The 18,971-nt window shown below is 48.4% G+C and overlaps 2 protein-coding genes across 2 annotated transcripts in view; both read left to right on the forward strand.

The window, feature by feature from the left end:
* Positions 1 to 18,971, forward strand: part of MRPL18 (mitochondrial ribosomal protein L18) — a 323,272-nt gene that overhangs the window by 27,391 nt on the left and 276,910 nt on the right. The gene's annotated exons all lie outside the window — the stretch shown is intronic.
* Positions 13,280 to 18,971, forward strand: part of FNDC1 (fibronectin type III domain containing 1) — a 61,247-nt gene continuing 55,555 nt past the window's right edge. Inside the window, exon 1 of the mRNA XM_061378809.1 lies at positions 13,280 to 13,480. Within this exon, the coding sequence (XP_061234793.1) occupies positions 13,390 to 13,480 (91 nt within the window). The 5' untranslated portion in view covers positions 13,280 to 13,389. The remainder of the gene's footprint in view (positions 13,481 to 18,971) is intronic.

Raw genomic sequence — 18,971 nt, forward strand, 5'->3', positions numbered from 1 at the left:
GGTGCCCCTGGAGAGCATCCCAAATCCTCCAGTCAGGCCCCCAGGAGCACAGTTTAAACTCCATACAAGGCTTCGTATCTGTAGCATCATGCTACAGATGCATTTCCTGGGGGAAAGGCTGGACTTTATGATCTTAAAGGTCTTTTCCAGCCTAGCTGATTCTATGATTCTATGCAGCATCTGCTTGGATGTAAACTAGTCCCATGGGGCTGTGTCATTTCTTGGACCACAGGAGCATCCTTCAGCTCCTTGCAGCACCCTGACTCATCTGCCCACGTCTTCCAGCTTCTCCAACAAGGGAGGCACAGTTTCAGAGGGTCACCTCCTTCCCCATGTACTGCTGGTAGGGGCGCTGCAGCATGGGAAACATCACATATTTCTGGGAGGCAGAAGGTGTCAACGAGGAAATGACTGAAGCTGATTAGCTGAAAGGAATTCTTTTACCTCAGCATGGATTTTCATTTATGGTGAGGATGAGGAGAGGGAGCACTATGTCTTTGCAGAACAGCACCTAAGGGAGTAAGTTGGTGACACAGACATTTCCGACAAGCCGGGACCCCCACATTAGCCATATTTGATGCTCTCTGCACTTGCTGTAGTGTGCAGAAAAGGGAAGTGGTTGGCCATGAGCAATACGAAACTTCAAGGCTCCCGGGTGTTGCCTGGCGAGCATCCCCTGTCCTCAGAGAAACTTAGCATTTCAGTGTGTGCTTTTGTTCTCTTCAATAAAGGTTTTGTTGTATTTCAAACAGTTCTGATTAGAGATGGTTGAAACATAAAGTCAATTTTACACAGTTTATACCAAGAGGAGAATGTTATTACAGTTTATACCGAGAGAAGAAAATGGAATCCAACATCAATAGCCTTAAGGGGAAAGACTTGGAGGTGTTGGTTGATGAGAAGCTCAACAGGAGCCAGCAATGTGTCATTGCAGCCCAGAAAGCCAACTGTATACTGGGCTGCATCAAAAGAAGCGTGTCCAGCAGGCGACAGAGGTGATTCTCCCACTCTGCTCTGAGGAGGCTCCACCTGGAGTACTGTGTCCAGCTGTGGAGCCCCAGCACTGAGATGACAAGAGTGCTGGAGCAGCTCTCCTGTGAAAGCAGGCTGAGAGAGTTGGGAGTTCTCAGCTTGGAGAAGGCTCCGGGGAGACCTTGTAGCAGCCTTCCAGTGCCTAAAGGGACCTACAAGAAATCTGAAGTGGGACTTTTTAAATGGGCATGTGGTGATAGGACAAGTGGGATGGCTTTAAGCTGACAGGAGGTAGATTTAAATTAGACATTAGGAAAAAATTCTTCACTATGAGAGTGGTGAGACACTGGAACACATTGACAAGAGAAGCTGTGGCTGCCCCATCCTTGGCAGTGTTCAAGGACAGGTTGGTCGGGGCTTGAAGCAATATGATCTAGTGGAAGGTCTCCTTGCCCATAGCAGGCACATTGGAACTAGATGAGTTTTAAGGTCCCTTCTGACCCAACTGATTTTCTGAGTCTATGATAATAAACTCACTTGATGTAAAACACTACGATGCCTTTTAAAAATGCTCTGTCGACACTTTGAGGAAGATCAGCGCATTTTCATGAGATATTTGAAGTGTAGTTAAGGTACTTTTCTACTCGAATTCTATCGTCTTGAAAACTTTTCACTGTTTTTTAACCGAGCGTTGTTTCTTCCTGCAGTTTAGCCATTCACCAGAAGGTGGAGCTTAATGTCTTGTGAGTGAGCTAGAATTGGCAGAATTTTCACTAAATCCTTTGGATTTCAGGGCTTGAATGAAATGTCTCACCCCCCCCCCCCCCCGGTTTTGCAGAGGAAATCCTTCTGGATCAGCATGACAGCTCCTCAGGCCATAACACCTCAGTCTCTGGAGTCTTAATGGTACCAGCCTGTCTGGTCCCTGCACAATCTAATTAAGCCAGAATATCATCACCTGAGACACATCGAAGTCCAGAACCGTTGTATCAAGAGCAAGAATTATTGTGTCCCTGGAGACGTTGCTTTCTTCAGGATTACTGGGAAGCTAAGGAATAGGATAGAGGGAAGCATTTGTCTCATGTTTCTGCCCCAGTCCCAGCAGGCATGGGGTACAATCCTTTCATACCTGCGCACCAGCAGATGGTCAACCTGATTCCTGCATGCTGGATCATGATGCTGGGCTCTGTGCGCCTCTTGGTAATCTTGGGGTCATGCAAGCTCTCAAAAAGGCTTTCTCTGGCACCCAAACCACTGCTGCCTTGTAGTGGAAAGTGCAGGGGGAGTGGAACTTTATGATTTTAATGTCCTTTCCAACCATAACCATTCTATGATTCTATGAGGTGTTAAATTGTCAACTGCAATTATTGTGCTGCAGTAGAAGGAAGCCTTTTGGGTAGCATTGACCCAAATCCCACAGTACCCAGGACAAGTGTCTCAGATATTGATCCTGAATCAATTCTCTGTGAGGCCATCAGGGCAACAGGAATGGGTGATGTTGTCTGCAGTGTTACTAAAGTGCTGTACAGCAATGGGCTGCATGAAAAGAAGCTTTCTCATGGCTTTCTGCTTAGAGACACAGTGTTGCTTAAGTCCACTCCAGTGTTTAGGTAGGTAACTGGAAGGTGGCTAGCTGTGTCTAGCTGCCTTATGGATGTGCTCAGGACTAAGACTTCTTACTGAACAGTACTTGACTAAAACCAGCATCTCTCTCAGCTTTCCTTAACTGTAGTTTGGGAGGAAAGATAAGTTGCCTTCCGTCACGATGCAGGGGGTGTTTGACTCAGAATATCCCTTGCTCATGGTCCTCTTTTACAGGATAGAAGTTTGGGTTCAGATATATTTGGAGCAAATTCATGTAGGTCCTGTTCCTGGGGGTTGCAGATGGAATGAGGTGTTGGCACCTTCCCCATGTGTGAACCTTCTACTGAAACTGGGTGACCAGAGCAGCTGCTCTGTGGTGGCAACTTCACATCACAGCCACAGAAATGTCTTTTATGGGTCACACCAAAGTTTCACCTAGATCGGTGTCCTGCTTTGGCAATGTCCAAAAGCTGACGTCTAGGGAAGAGGATAAGAATAGAGCAAATGTATAGTGATTCCTACAGTACTCCTCTGACTGAGGGATTCATGGAACTAGAGAAGATGATGCCTTTATGTTAGACTGCCCTTTTAGAGACTTGGGTCAGTTCTAGTGGACAATTTTCCTAGCTCCTGTTTGTCCTCTTTTGTCCCACCACCTCAATTTAGAAACACTTTGGAAAATGTTTAGCAGTAATAGACCCATTGGAAATCACTTTGGTGTTGAATGTAACAGATTCCTTTGGTTAGCCATCTAGATGCTGGTGCTGTTCGTTAGTGAAGATCCAGCTTTTGATGACTGGTACAAACCCATTTGCTCAGTATAGCAAAACCCAAGATGGGTGGCCAAAAAAGTTACCTATTGAATCAGAAGTCAATGTCTGCTCATGAAAAAGAAATGAGAAATCGTTTTCTGCCTATTTCAAAACAATAGTCTTATCTCTATTTCAGTAAATGTGTGGTATATTAATAGTGAAGATAAGTCCCACTGTGCATTCAAAACATTCCTCTCTTCTGCATCCTGAAAAGCAATCAATAGACTCATAGCAATATTGGCACTTAGCAGAAGTTAACCACAACTAAGAGTGAGGTTAACATGGCAAACCCATTTGCTCAGGAAGTTCTTGAGACAAAGCTGAAATACAGTGTTCCTGTCTGGCAGCAGAGAACAAATTAAGCATTTTTCTTAGCTCTTAAAATGCTTTTAAATGCCAGCATTCTCATGGGAAAAATTGGTTTCTGAAAATAATTTGCATCAAAATTATCTTTGTACCCAGTTCTCTAGAAAGGAGTTGGTTGTCCTTTATTTTCATAACCCCTGTGCCAAGTATCCCAAGTATGAGGAAATACTGAGTTCTGCATCCTACTTTCAGCAGCAGTTTCCCTTCAGGCAGCCATTTCTCCTGCCAGAAAACTGATGGCAATTCCCCTTGCAGTACAGTTTGGGTGGGGCAGTTCCAACCAGTGCAGCCGTGACTCTGAGGCTGTTAATTCTGGTGCCACCAGAGCCCAATGGAGGTTTGAGGTCTTGTTATTCTGGGTGATATACAGCAGGAGAAAAGAGATGAGCCCTGCCAAGAAGTACCTACAAGCAGAAAAAGGAAAGACATACAACAGCTGGAATCTGTTGCATCGGAGACTGCTGAGAAATGACCGAGATGTGTGGAAGGCCAGGCTGGACAGAGCCCTGTGCAACATAGTCTAGCGTGAGATGTCCTTGCCCATGGCAGGGGTTTGGAACTTAATGATCTTAAGGTCCTTTCCAACCCAAAACATTTATCATTCTGTGATTCTGTGAGGGCTTTTCAAAGGTGGAAGCAACCTAGATGTGTAAATGGGAAGGGAATTAATTAAACCTCATCTTCATCTATCTGGTTGGGTGTTCTCATTCAAAGTAAAAATGACTCAGTTGATATTAAGCCACCTTCACTTCACAATTTTAATAAATTCCAGTGAGTTTTTCTTACTGTCCTAGTGTGATACAACTCCCTTTTCTAAGCTGGGGCTAGAGGAAGGAAGGAAGGATAGAAGGAGCAGAAGACATTCTGATTACACAGGGTCAGAAACAAGAGAGCAGAGTACCTTGTTAAAAAGATGAGGCTTGAGCAGATACCAGCCCTTTACAGCAGTTTCTCCCTTTTCTGTAGGGGAGAAAACTAGGCACTGTCAAAGGCTGAAGAATGATAGAAGCTTCACCTAGGGAAGGTCTGAAAGGTGAGAAGAGAAGCCTTCGGTGAGGTGGAGCCAGTAGGTGCAGAAGTCAAAATCAAGAAGCAAGAGGGCAAAAATAGGGAGTTAAGAAAATCAGAGTAATGCTTTGAAGGGACTGAGTCCAAGAGCAGGCAAAACTGGAAAGGATGATGGCTGTGAAATGATGCAAGAAACGACAAGATTTTAGAGAGGCCGAGGAAGACCAAGAAAACTGAGACATAGAAAGAGTTGTATCCAGTGGAAGAAGCAAGTGAAAGATGTTATCGAGGAAAGTGAGGAGAGAGAGGAAGCTGGTATTGACTTGGCAGACACAGAGCAGTGCTAAAGCAGCTGTCAACATTACAGTCAAGCAGACCAGCAAAGGAGCAGTCTATAGGAAAGGTGAGATCCCTTTCAGCAAGTATGAAACATAGACCACAGCTGCAGGACAAATCAAGGTAAAAGAGGAAAGATGCCAGGTAATCAAATGGACACCAGTGTGGAGGTGAGAGTTGGTGGGGGTGTGATTGGGAGGTAATGATGTAAGGGAAAGTTAAAGTCCAGGGGAGGTTATCCAAGAGTTACCATGGGACAGCAATATCAGCATGGGGGAGGAGGAAGAGCTGGATGAAGTGGTGATGATGGGAAGAGGATGAGTAAGAGCAGGGAGGTGCTAGAATTAGTAATAATGAGAGGAAAAGCCCAGCAGCTTCTGTCCACTTCCTCTCCCTGGAACAGAGGGCTGGGCCTAGTTGCTAAGGAAGGTGTGGGAGAGAAAAGGAAGGAGTAAGAGGACCATGGGAGAAAGAAATGGTGAGATGCTATCTGAGGATGAGGGATGAAAGATAAAAAGGGAGGAGATATGACTAGGCAAAGAAAAACTGAAGGAAGACAAAGCAACAGTGCTGGAGAGGACAGGGAGGTGGGTGCAGCTGGAGAAGACCTTTTGAAAATGCTACTTGGACTCCAGGCTGCTTTCAGTTCCTAACAGAAAGAGAGGAAAATGCAGGTCTCTGAGACTCAGAGGTGCCTCCTGCAGCCACAGCATGCTCAAACCATCACTAGTTCTTCCTCTGCCAGGCTGAGCTCCCATCTCTCTTTGGCATCTGGATCCTCACAGTCCATAATCCACAGTCACAGGACAGGTGCTTCAAAGGAAAGTACCTTGTCCTTGCAACAGAGGAAGAACTTCATCAATGCAAAGCAGAAAAACACCCTGAATGGCACAAACACCAGAGAAGAGCTTTGCCAAGGTTCCCCTATGCTGTGTTTCCAAACTGGCACTTCAAGTACGCAGAGCCATTATGCATTGGAAAAAATCTCTGTCCTGAGGCAGCAGTGCTGTATCCCTCACAGTACAGTGATCTAATGTCCAGTGAAGCATCCTTCTTGTTCCTGGGTTGCAGGCAGAGCTGGAGAGTGTCAATAGCATCTTGTCCAAGAGCAACCTGGTCTAGTGTGAGGTGTCCCTGCCCATGGCAGGGGGTTGGAACTTGAACTTAAGATCCTTTCCAACCCTAACCGTCCTAAGATTCTATGATTCTGTCTTCCAGCCCCATCAGCAATCCCAGCTGTGCCTGGGGAGCATGCTACCCTCCAAGCTGCCCCCTGTGAGATAAGGTGGGCAATGCTGTGCCACTTTGGGACCACCCTACTGAGCCCACGGGTCCAATGGAGATGTAACTGCACGTTCAGGGAAACCTCCTCCTGGCTGGCAAATACAGCAGTGCCTGCAGCCGAGCACTGTAGCAGAAATACCCGGCTCTTGTAGGGTGGCAGCCAGGGCTTGGAGTGGGAATCTGGCCTTCCTCACAGCCCTGGTGACAGGAAGACCATTCATGAAGAAATCAGGTCCAAACTCTCCAATGTTTTGGGGGTCAGCTTGTGCAACAGCAGTATTGTTTCCAGTCGCCAGGCTGACATGAAGATTTAGGCAATCGGGCTGCTTGGCAGGAGGCTCTTTCTGAAGAGGAAGGGGAAGAACAAATATCTCAGTGCTGCAGGAGGCTTGCTTGGAGCGTGTGAGGAGCCAGGGGGGCTCTGGTTAATTCCTGTATGCGAAATGAGATGGAGGGAGGAGGCCTTGGCTAGGATCCCCCTTTGATGCTAGCTTTAAATAGCCTGTGCTGTGCATGGGTCAGAATATTTAATAGGTCTGAGTTATACTTTGTCTTTATGCTCATCATGTAGCATTTTGGAAAGCTCTTCGGGAAACCTTGACTTGGAAATACATATAACATCACTTTTGGGGAGGAGAGAGAGGGGGAGTGGGAATCATAGGTTTGGGAAGATCTCTTGACCTCAGAGAAGTTCATTTGTTCTTCTTGTCTATCTAATTAATGAAAAGTCATGTCTGGTCAACACTTTTTCAGTTATCTGTTTAAGATGTGCAACCACAAACAACTGCAAATATTTGAAGTCTTTGTGAATCACCCTAAAGGTTGAAAATCTTTTGTCTTTCTTCCAAATGCCAGCAGATACACCCACAGTTCATTCCAGGCATTAAATACCACAGGTTCAAAGTCTCCCAACTCTGCAGATCACCATCTGCACTTTACCATGTTTTTGGGGTACTGTTACTGTAGGATAACATGACCTCAGTGATATGACTGGCAGCAAATTCATGGGGTCGTGCTGTGTAGCAACTGGAAGAATTAGTCTTGACTAGTGAGATGCCTCTCTGCTTTGTTGCTGACAAAATCAAACACTATTTTGAAATTCATTGCACTGAATATCTGCCAGAAAATGCAATGTAATCCAGTTTATTTGAATTCCAAGTGTCCTGAGTAGGGCTGAAGCTGGAGTAAACAATATCCCTAAAAAAAAAAACATTGTGAGAGGAAAGCAGTTGCAGTCATTAAGGAAAAAGTAACCCCAAGCCATTGATCAATCTTGCTTTTTTCTTTGCCAGAGACATAACAATAGGCTGCTCTTTAACAGAAGGAGCTCAGTGAAGGAATATGCTCTACTGGTGTAAAAAAATAGAGTTCCTTTCTCACTCCTGAGCTTCCAGGAGCATGAGGTTCTTGGAAAGGCCTATTGGGAATGGGCTGTCTCTTGCTCCCTGGTGAGGGACCAAGAGGAACATTAGGGAAATGAGCTTGGATAGATCTCTGAGTGGAGTCCATATGGGTCCAGAAGATATTTGTTAGAGTTGGGAGATGAGTTCTCCGAGGCTCTCATCTTCACAAAGTATTCCTGATCCTCTCACAACCCTTTCAAGTGCCACGGCTGGTGAGAGCCCTTACCTTGCAGAAACAGAGCTCCCTGTCCCCATCCCCATTCCCATCCCCCTTCCCATCCTCATCTCAGCCACCATCCCTGATCCAGCAGTATGGGAGCTTCCCTGCAATCGCGGCTCTGAGCTGTTGGCCATGGTGTCACCAGGCAAAGAGAAAAAGCGAGTAAGGGTAGCCCAGCCTGCATCCTCAACACTCCTAATTTCTGGCAGAGGGCTTAGTTCCTACTGTAGGAGTTAATGGGAGAAGAGTGAAAATTGGGGTCTAGAAGTCCTAAATTCTCCACTACTTAGCCAGCCTGTGCTGCAGGGCCCATCCATGCAACTCAGATGCCCTCTACCCCTTGGAGCTATGATGAAAATCCATTTATTCTAGCAAAGTGGCAAAGGTCAGGCTTTTGTGCACAGCCCAAACCTCTGTCTCCACCGGAGGCTTTTCCAAGTGTTGTCTTGGACCCGCCACTGGGCAAGGTCAAACCTATCAGTGTTGGGCTCTGGGATAATGTATTTAAGAAGGCAGGGGAAAAACACACCACAGAACAGCATCCAGAGACAGGAGTGAGAATATGTGAGAGAAACAGCTCTGCAGGCACCAGGGACAGTGCAAAAGGAGGGGTGGAGGTGTGTCAGGTGCTGTAGCAGAGGTTGCCCTACAGCCTGGGGTGCAGGTCATGATAGAGCAGATCTCCACCTGTGGTCCATGGAGAACCCCACACTGGAGCAGGAGGGATGCCCACTCTGAGCAGGCTCCTGGCAGGACCTGTGGCTCCATGGGGAGAGGAGCCCACGCTGGAGCAGGTTTGTGGCAGTGCTTGTGACCCTTAGGAGACCCACACTGGAGCAGCCTGTTACTGAAGGACTGTACCCGTGGAAGGGACCCATGCTAGAGCAGTCTGTTACTGAAGGACTGCAACAGTCGAAAGGACTCACATTGGAGAAGTCTGCGGAGGACTGTGGCCCATGGAAAGGACCCCATGCTGGAGCTGCTGAGGAGGAAGGAGTGGCAAGCAGCATGTGATGAATTGTCCTTAATCCCATTCGTCATCACCCTGTGCTGTTCTGGGGGAAGAGGTAAAGAAAATCGGGAGTAAAGTTGAGCCCAGGAAGAAGGGAGGGATGGGGAGAAGGTGTTTTTAAGGTTTGTTTTCATTTCTCATCGTCTTACTCTGATTTGACTGGTAATAAATTAAACTGATTTCCCCAAGTCAAGTCTGTTTTGCCCATGATGGTAACTGGTGAACGATCTCTCCCTGTCCTTATCTCGACCCATGATCTTTTTGTTCCATTTTCTCTCCCCTGTCCAGCTGAGGAGGCAGTGATAGATCAGCTTTGGTGGGCACCTAGCATCCAGCCAAGGTCAGCTCACTGTAGTGACTCTCATCATGTTACATAACTGGTGTCTATATACACAGAGCACTGGGAACAGAAAATGGAGCATCAGGATTTGGAGGTGGATGCTACCATCACAGGAATAAATGACACACTCCTCCTGAGGCAGGCTGATAGAAAAAGCAAGAAAAATGACCAAATCAAAGAATCTTAGATTAAGTGCACCAATACAACTAACTTCTGAGGGCAGCAGGCTGGGTGCTGTGCCTTCCTAAGGCTGCAGCCCCACAAATCCCCAGCTCCCAGCACACTCTTGCCATAAAACCATTGGCCTCAATGAAGCCACAGTGCTTCCCAATTGCTCTGCTCATGCTGCTCTGCTTCCTGTGCTCAGCTCAGCCTACACCAAAGCCCTCCTGGCTGCGTTCCCTGAGCAGCTGTCTCAACAGCCATTTGCATGGGGCTTGCTGTCTGGACCAAGGTGTGTTTGCATGGCACATGCAGGCAGAACGGTGTCTACTTGGAAGAAAAAGTAGCATTTGGTAACACAGGGCTGGAAACCAAACCACCTCTATGGGAAGGAAGAGCTGCTAAAATGGAGCCCAACAGAATTAGTGCTGGGCATTTTTCCCCTAAAAGTCATAGAATCATTTAGTTTGGAGAAGACCCTTAAGACCATCGAGTCCAACTGAAATCTGGCATTTCTGTAGGAGAATGGCATGGAAAAGATATTTCAGACATAAATGACTCAAGCAAAGCATGCCAGCTCTACAGCTGCCTGAAAAAACTTAGTTGCTCCCTGTTTGTGTGCAGGCATTCTTTAATGACATATCTCCTCTTGTTTAGCTTTTCTTTGAATGAGTCTACCAGATGGGCACACAAGAATTCAGACTGTGTTGACATTTGTCTGGTAATTTCATTTAGCTTAAACTTTTCAGTTTCTTCTGACAGGTTTTTTGACCCTGTACCTAGAAGCTGAATTGTGAAAATACCCCAAATACATTCAAGAACATAGGCCTGAACCATTTTTATTATTAAAACAATGGAAATCTTTCTTTTAATTCCAGTTGGAGTTAGCAAAGCACATAAATGGAAGTAATTAACAGATACATTACAGAAACTGTTTGCAAGTAAGATTGCAGAAGAAGAAGACAATTTCAGCAAATAAATTATTGGCTACTGGTGATTTGCCAGTAACAAGTATATATTCTACGCTGTAGAATAAATAAGCATTTATTCTACAGTATAAACCAAGCATTTGTTTTATGTGACACAGCTATCTGTGCTTCTACCAACCTGTGCATATGCCCATGCTGAAACAGGACAACCTGCAAGGAAGAGGAGTAGTTACCAGGTGCTTGTAGTAGTTTTACATGGCTAGAAGGTATTTCCTGGCTCTCTTTTAGCCTCTTTTCTCTCTGTTAGTGACCTTCAACAGAACTGTACTCTTCAACTCAAAAACATTATATGATTAGCGTGCTCTAAACTGTTTCAGTTAATCTTGAAGTAAAATACCTACTCAGGCTTACACATCTAAATGATCCTTGAACTTTATACAGGTTTAATGTTAAACAAATGCAAAATGCTGGGTCTCAAATCATTAGAACAAAGTTGTGCTGAGCAATGATCTCCATTAGAGTAAGTGGTCAGAAACTCTTTTAGCAGTGTTTAATGCAGCATTCCTACTTTCTCGTGCATAAACAAAGCAAATGTCACTGGAACATAGTGAAAGGCTGCTGTGTTTTCACTTGTATCCAAAACAGCAGTTGCAGCTTGTGTGGAAGCTAACTTGCTTAGACACAGCAGAGCAGGTGTGGCTTTACCACATGGTGCTGAACCATGCCTGTATTGTAGCACATGCTGCCACATCCATACCTGTACTGATGCTGGGGCTGAACCCCTTTTGCTTATGTCCAAGTGAGTTGTCACCAGTACTCCAGTTTGCAGAGGAGAGAAGCTCTCTGTACATAACCCCTGAGGTTCCCTATAAATATCTGGTCAATTTGGCTCACTAAAATTCTTTTGAATGTCTCTGTGTGTCTGTTTCTTCTATTTGTAAACCTGCCCATACAAACTGGTGGGATTACCATTTCTACCCCAGAGGCTAAAGCTGTCTTTCTTTTGCATTAGTGACAAATATAAAGAATGAGTAAATTTGTTTACCGGGAACAAAAAGCTGTTTCATTAGCTGATGTAATTAGCATAGCTCAAAGGAAGATGAAAAGATGAGGCAAGGAGCTCTGCTAGATTGTGCCAGCTGAGGACCTGCTGCAATGAGTTTTTCAGAACAGCTGATGCCCCACATGAGAACTGTGTATGTCATTAACTTATCAGTGTTCAAGTGAGCCCTTGATTCATAAACCAGAAAAGGCATTTCAAAGGTGCACTCAGGGCACAGGTGTCATTTAATGTAGAAGGCTAAATTCGACACCTCACTGCCTGACTGCTGCTATTGCACTGCAGGCACATCCTGGACGAGGCCCCTCAAGAAGGGGAGAACTGAAGTCAAAAGGGGATAGCAAGGCAATAATGTTCAAGCTCCAGGGGCAGGATTCAGAACAGTAAGGGGAATAGTGAAAAGTGAAGAGAGAAGGAAGTTACCAATGTTGCTTGATTCAATGAGAAACTACAAGGCTACGGCAGACAGCAATATATTGAACGTGTGTTGTTACATGTGTGCCTGATTTCAAGCTGTCTGCAAGCCTGTCCTTTAGAGATTCCCTCTCTTTGGTATGCTGCTTTGTTTTTAAGAGCCTCTCCCAGATTCTAGAAGGAAATATTCCAGGATTGATGATAAAAGAGTCTTCTGGAGACCCCCACAGCTACAGGCTGGGACCAGCTCCCTTTGCTATCATGGCATGCCTATGCCACCACATAATTTGTCTCCTTACCTCAGTTCTGTACTACAGTCCCCACCTTGCAAATGGCTGCTTGAGTGGGAGCAGGTATGTCCGACAGCAGAGGTGTAGCCTGAGATTTCGGTGCCCACTCTGTGCTGGTCCACCATGTACTCAGCAGTGGCGCTGTGCAGCAGCATGCTGGGTTGGGTGTCAGGGCAAATCCGGTGTGGAGCTGGCACCTGCCACATTCCTGAGCAAAGCCTGCCCATGTTATTTACCTTTATTTGAATCATGCTTTTACTTGCTTGGTCGGTTTGTTTGGGGGTTTTATTTGTTCTGGTTTGTTTTGTTTTCAGAAAATGTAGTGTTTATTTTTCCCACTGCCTGCAGAATCATAGAATCAACAAGGTTGGAAAAGACCCTTAAGACCATCAAGTCCAACTATTACCCCAGGACTGCCAAGACCACCACTAAACCATGTCACTAAAGACTTCATCTACACGGTTTTTGAACACTTCCAGGGACAGTCATTCCATCATTTCCCTGGGAAGCCTGTTCATGGCTTAGGGTTCCTAACCCCATGAACCCTAACCAAGCATGTTCCTGTTCCAAGAAACTCTTGTATATTACCTCTACCTCCATGGCAGGCAAGAACTGTAATGCCTGACTTAGAAGCGCCATGTAGATCTGACAGTGCATCTCCCCAATGCAAGGCAACTGAAGCAAAAGCCCCGTTCAGAAGTGGGGTGAAAGTTCAGCAAGAACAAAAGATACGAAGAAGGAATGACAACCCTGTGCAGAAAGTTCTGCCCAGTCGTTCATATGCTGTGCTCAGCCAGGCCTGAATACCCACGCCAGCTGCGAGGCCACAGTGACACGGGGAAAGAGACAAAAGGTAGCATGGTGCGTGGGTAACACGCGTGGACCAGTTGAGGCTCCGCTGGTTGCCGGGGGCAGGCTCAGGGCTCGGGATCAACCCGGGGACAAGTTCTCTGACGGAGCCAGGTGAGCGGCAAAGGATGCTGCTGGGACCGACAGACGGGGCCGGGTCGGCGGGGCCGCGGGGGGCGGAGGGCCGGCGCTTGCCTGCGCGGGGCCGCCCCGCTGCAGTGTCCCGGCAGCCCGGGAGGAGGAGACGGCGGGGCGCGCAGGAAGCAGCGGGGCAGCCCCGCGGAGACGGACGCCGGGCGGGCGGCAGCTCCGCGCCCCGCCGCTCCCGCCGCCCGCGTCCCCGGCCCCATGGCGGAGCCCACCGCGCTCCGAGCCGCGCCGCGGCCCTGGGCCGCCCTGCTGCTGCTGCTGGCCGCGCTCCTGCCAGCCGCCGCCCCAGGTAGGCACCGGGGGTGAGCTCCGGCCGCCCCACGCGTGTCGCCGCCGGCCGCCGCTGGGAGAGGTGCAGCGGGGCTGGGGCTCGTCGGAGAGCCGCAGTGAAGGGTGAACGGGTGCTTCGGGGCAGCCCCGCTCGCTGCCCTCGCCTGGCCCGGGGACAGGCACCGCGGCGGCATCGCGGGGCGGAGAGACCCCTGCTCGAGCCGGGCAAAGCACCTGCTGCTACCCCGTGGCTGTGCCGTCCGTCCGCCGGTGCCGGCAGCGCTGCCCTCCCGTAGCCAGGGGAGGGAGACCCGAGCTGTGACGGTGGGGGTCTGCAAAGCTGGGCAAACCCCGAGGGGTCCCCGCGGCTCTGGGAGACCGGGACCCTCCGGTCAGCCAGCTGCGGCTCGCCTGCGCTTGGGGCAGCTCCGGGGAGCTGGGCTGCAGCCTTCAGGGACGCTCCCGGCGAGACCTGAGCTGAGGGCAACGGAAAGCTGCCGTCCTCTTGCTTTTAGCCCCCGGATGCCTTACTCCCGCTGGCACCGTGTGCGTCCCTTCGGCGCGCCTACGCTCTGCCGAAAAGCCCCGCTGGCGAGGTTAGCGGCGTTGACACCGGGCAGCCCCAGCGCCGAGCAGCCCACTTCTCTCCATTCCCGCCGCCGGAGCCCCGTGGATCGGACTCTGGAGCAGCCTGGGCGAGGCAGCGCTGCTGTCGGGATCCCAGGGACTCTCAGCCTCCTGTTTAACCTGCTCTGGAGGTGGCACGTCTTCCCGTCCTTTCCCGCGTGCACCGTAACGGCAGCTCTCGCCGCACTATTTGAACTGCAGGCAACGCTGAGCCCCGAAGCTGCCTCGGCTTGTGCACACAAGGTCTTAGACCCAGAGGCAGCTAGAGGCAGGGTATAGAGGGACATACGGACGCGTTTCAGCCCAACTGTAACTACTGGGGTTACAGTGGCCGGGTAGTTGGGTACACCTGCTCCCTGGCTCTGGCTGTCCCATATCCAGCACGGAGCTGCAGTTTGCATATCTCACCCCCTGGCAGCCCTGGGCTTAGGCAGGAGAGCCTGGGACCTAATGTCACCTGTAGCTCCTGGGGAGTTCTAGAGTGCAGCTAAACAGAGCAGAAAGATCTGCTTAACCCGGAGCAAGGAAAAGATCTTTGAGTCTGGTTTGAAGACCCTGTGGACCCTGCCTTCTCCTTTGTGACTGTCGCAGAGTAGCAGCAGTGTGTTTACAGGAGGCTGAGTGCAGAGCAGCTTTGCTGGCATGTGCCCATGTACCCACCGCTCTCTCTTTTTCTGTGCCGTGCTGTGCCCGTACAGGTTAAAGCTGGTGGTCTCCTGGAAGTGGATTTGTAGTAGTGCTGCTCTGTGGTGATGGGAAATGGACGGGGAATGGGATCTGCTGTCTATGGGACTGCCTGCTGGCAAGTGAGAGGAAAAGAAGGGAAGGGAGCAGGCAGGGGAGTTTGTGTGCTGACAGCCTGGGTAACATCCATGGGAAATGTCATAGCCTCTGAGGAAAAGTGTTAGCTGTTGAGTGCAGGCAGGCTCTTGCTCCTCTGGCTGTGTAATGTCCAAAGTGATTCTAGGGGTGTCTGAAACTTCACTGAAAAGTTTGGATGTAACATCCGTACAGTCTTCCTTAGCTTGCAGTCCCACTCCAGTGTGCTGTAAACCCAAGCCAATTTCTGAACAAACCCAAATGTCTTGGCATAGCGCTGCGCAAGAGCTCTGTGTGCTTCCCAGCTACAGACCTCTGGAGCACACCAAAACCTGCTGCAGTGGGAGCACTGCGTGGTTAACCCCAGCATGGCTGTGCAGGGATGGGGGGGGCTGCACATCTGCTTCTTGTCCCTGGGGGTGTGCTGGGCATGCTGAGCCATCATCACTTTCCTTCTCCAGTCTAGAGAGTATTTTATAAGCTGTTAACCCAAGCTGGGCTCTGAACAAGTGCAGGCTCAGGCAGGAGGGCTGGGGGTGCTGAAGTCCTTTCTCAGGGGGTAAAAGCCTTTGCTGAGTGCCTTTGCTTTCTCATCTTGTAGCTCTGTTTGAGATGGTCCCTTCCTATTCTCCTTTCCTCGCCTTTCCAGGGCACGCTCTGTCTGGGTGACCTGTTCCAAACCCATTCTGCACTTTGGAGCCTTTGCCCAAGTGCTGTGTCTGGGAGGCAGGGAGACTGCCTTAGCTCAGCAGAGGGACTGTGACAAAGGAAGTGAAAGAACCCTTCACTTTTTGTTCGTGAAAAGACAAGATTTCCCCCCCGTGAGGGGAGGGTCTGGCTCCGGGCTGGTGCTGTCACTGACAGTGCTTCTGCTTATCAAAAAGGAAAGTCAGAGTGGGGCCTGTGCCCGGGATTGTGTGGGCAGTCTCTTGGGACAAGGAAGTGTAAGGGAGGGGTGCTGTGCCAGAGCCAGCTTAAGGGGCAGATCCCATTTGTGTATTGCCAAGAGAGATTTTGTTGCTTGATGCCAGATCCTGTGCATGGGAGGATGGATACTGAGGACAGAAAGCAGTCCTGTAGGAACCCTCCTTGGCTGCTTTTAGACAAACAGTGTTTGAGCACCACCTGTGGCCAGTGGGAGAAGTTTTGGAGGAACGTTAAGATGAGGCAGTGCCCATAGCGAGCGCCTTTCTGACCAGCTCTCATTTTTGCTCCTTGTCTAGACTGTGTGACATAAACAGAGAAAGCAGAAGGGTCTCCAAGGGAATTTTGCACTTCATTTAGCTCTAAGGAATGCATCTTCTTAGTTATTTAGGACAATGCTGTAATGGTATTAACTGTATAGCTCTGTACCAGTCTCTGGGTGTGTCAGAGGTATGAAAGCCCTTGTGCCATCCAAGCCTGTAATTCCAGCTCTTCAGACAGCACATGGACTGAGGCTATCTGGACAACTGGTTAAGGAGATGCTTTCAGAAGGTGATCTATATAGAAGGAAAATGGGAGGATATGAGGGTGAGTAAATCATGCAGCAAAACAAAGACATCCTTTCTCTCTGCTTGCGGAGGGAATGGGATCTTGTGTGTATTGATCCAGTGGCCCCAAAATACAGCTTCCTCCTCAGACACATTCAGTGCTGAAGTGACATTGCTGTTTCTCAATGCAGGACACTAAAATGGTAAATGTGGCTTCTGAGTCTCAAGGATAGCTGGGGTCAGACTTCATGTCTGCTCCAAGTTGTGTGTATCTGTCTGCAGGTGGCCTGTTGTCTCCAGATCAATGCAGCAAAGAAGTGTTTTCACCAGGCTTAGTTTCTGGTGCATGTCTAGGACCCACGGTTTCTCCAGCTGGCAGCTGTGTCACCCGGCTCTCTCCATCACTGGGGAAGAGATCAGGTTTGTGCCTGTGATGGCACTGGGATCTGCTGGCATCAGGCATTGGGTCTTTTAAAGTTACACTGCTAAGAGCTGAGGTACAACCAGGACTTGGGCCTTTTTCTGACCAAAGACTTTTAGGGTGAGCTTGTGTTTAGTGTCCTTAACATGATCCCAAATACTCAAAAACCTGCAGCCAAACCAGCACCTGTGGTTTTGGGTTGGGTTTTTTTCGTTTGTTTCTAGTTCTGCAACGTCAGGATCTGCCTATCTTGTTTAACTTGAGTTACCTATCTTCATAAGTCAGTGTTCCTTAACTCCCTGCTCACCTACCCAAGCGAACCATCCATACCTAGGTGCGTGCATGTGTCATGGGAACATTACCCACTTGTGTGTGTGATTTCTGCTGGGGGGAAGAGGGAGGGCAGATGTTGAGCTAAGCCTCCTCCAGGCTGATAACACACTACGCAGATGAAGTGCTCACTTCTCCAGAGGGAGTGGCGTAGGCATTGATGTGCCTTCCTGCCTGGAAGCTCCTTGCTGCCGTTTTTGTCCCCCAGGCTGATGTGTACTGTGTTCTTGTGTAGCCCTGAGAGGGCATTGGCAGCCCTTCTTGCACTGCACTGATCCCTCGGGCACAGGGGGGATGAACTGCTGGGTAGTGAGGCAGTGAAATCCAGAGGGCAGCAGCAGATCTTGAACCTGGAAAGATCCTTTCCCTCTGGCTGTGAACTTGTATTTTGGCTATGTTTGCACTGACACCATAGCAGCTGAGGAGTGGTGTGGGTTACATTTTCAGGGCCATAGAAGAGTGATGGGTCTCTCGAAGAAGTGTGAGGTTGTCTAGAAGATCCTCTGCTCTGCATGACCTGTTATAAAGCCTTTGAAATCATGTTTACATTTTCTTATATGTGTTTGCTGTACTGCCGCTTATTCTGCTGCACTCTTGGCTACAAAACGTAGTGTTGAATGTTCACAAACTGCAGTGCCAAAATAAGCGCTGCCAAGATCAAGACAGTGGCTTAAAAAGCACAAGGTTTAAAAAACAAGAACTGCTGAGATCTTTTGCTTTGCTGTCTGTGCTCTGAGTCTCGTGACACACGTTTCTGAGCTTTCCTCCACACCCTGGATGTCTAGGGATTTGGAGAGACAGCATGGTTTACTCTGCATCTCCACTGCCTGTCTCCTACCAAAGAAGCACTTAAATGAGCAAGGGGATTTTGTACTGACTGTACCTGGCTAGATGGACTTCTGATGCTCTGATCTCGCATTCCTTCTTGCTTGCAGGCATCAGCAGCATTTGCCTGCAGCACCTCCATAATTGTATTAATTTCCTTTGGGGACGTACAGGCACCTGAAAAGTCTCAGGTTTCCCTGGTTCCTCTTTAAGATTTAGACAAGCTTGTAATGAAAAGGAGCTTTTTCTATAGCAGACCACATGGTTGAGTGCTTAAGTACTATGCTGGTAGCAGAGTTAACATGAGCAACATCAAACAGTGTTTACTCCTTCATTGCTCAGTCTTAGCTTGCCTGGGGAGATGGGAGGTTGTGCTCACAGCTCTTGTGCCTCTGGTCACTTGCAAGACCTGTGCTGACCTCTGACCCGCTGTTAGCTCTTCATAAATTACATATGTGCCATGGGATGCAGGAGCAGTTTGAGATGCATAGCCTCGCTGTGTCAGACTCCCATTCTACGGTAAGAACTGACTGCACTTCAGTGCCTCTGAAATCCATCTGCATATGTGGCTCCATTGCAATGTAGGTGCTTGCATTTGTCAGAGTTGTCCTATATTTAAAGCAGGTAGCCCCAAGGGGTGGAGAAGCAAGGAAAGGTGGAAAAAAGAACCAAGTCATATAGCAATTGTGTGCTCTAAACAGAGAGCTTTTCCAAAACACAGAGAAATTGTTAGTTACATCAGATGGAATACTGATATCCTGTAGTAAGGAAGAGTTCATGCTTCTCCTTGCCCTGGAAGAAGACCTGAAAGATGCATCCAAATTTCACTATGTACATTATTAGAAAGTGGTCTGGAGAAGTGTGTGTTTTAAATCACCCCTCTTGAGTGGGTACCTTGATCATCAAATCAGCTCTTCATGAAATAGAGCAAATTACCCTTTGAGGACTGCGGACTGTATTCATATTTCATTGTTCCAGTACAGCTATTTTGCTATTACACAGTCAAGTCCTCTTGG

This window comes from Neopsephotus bourkii, unplaced genomic scaffold, assembly GCF_033783945.1.
Source record: "Neopsephotus bourkii isolate Nb327-2 ecotype Australia unplaced genomic scaffold, CSIRO-AGI_Nbou_v1 NB_1767, whole genome shotgun sequence".
Classification (NCBI taxonomy): Eukaryota; Metazoa; Chordata; class Aves; order Psittaciformes; family Psittacidae; genus Neopsephotus; species Neopsephotus bourkii.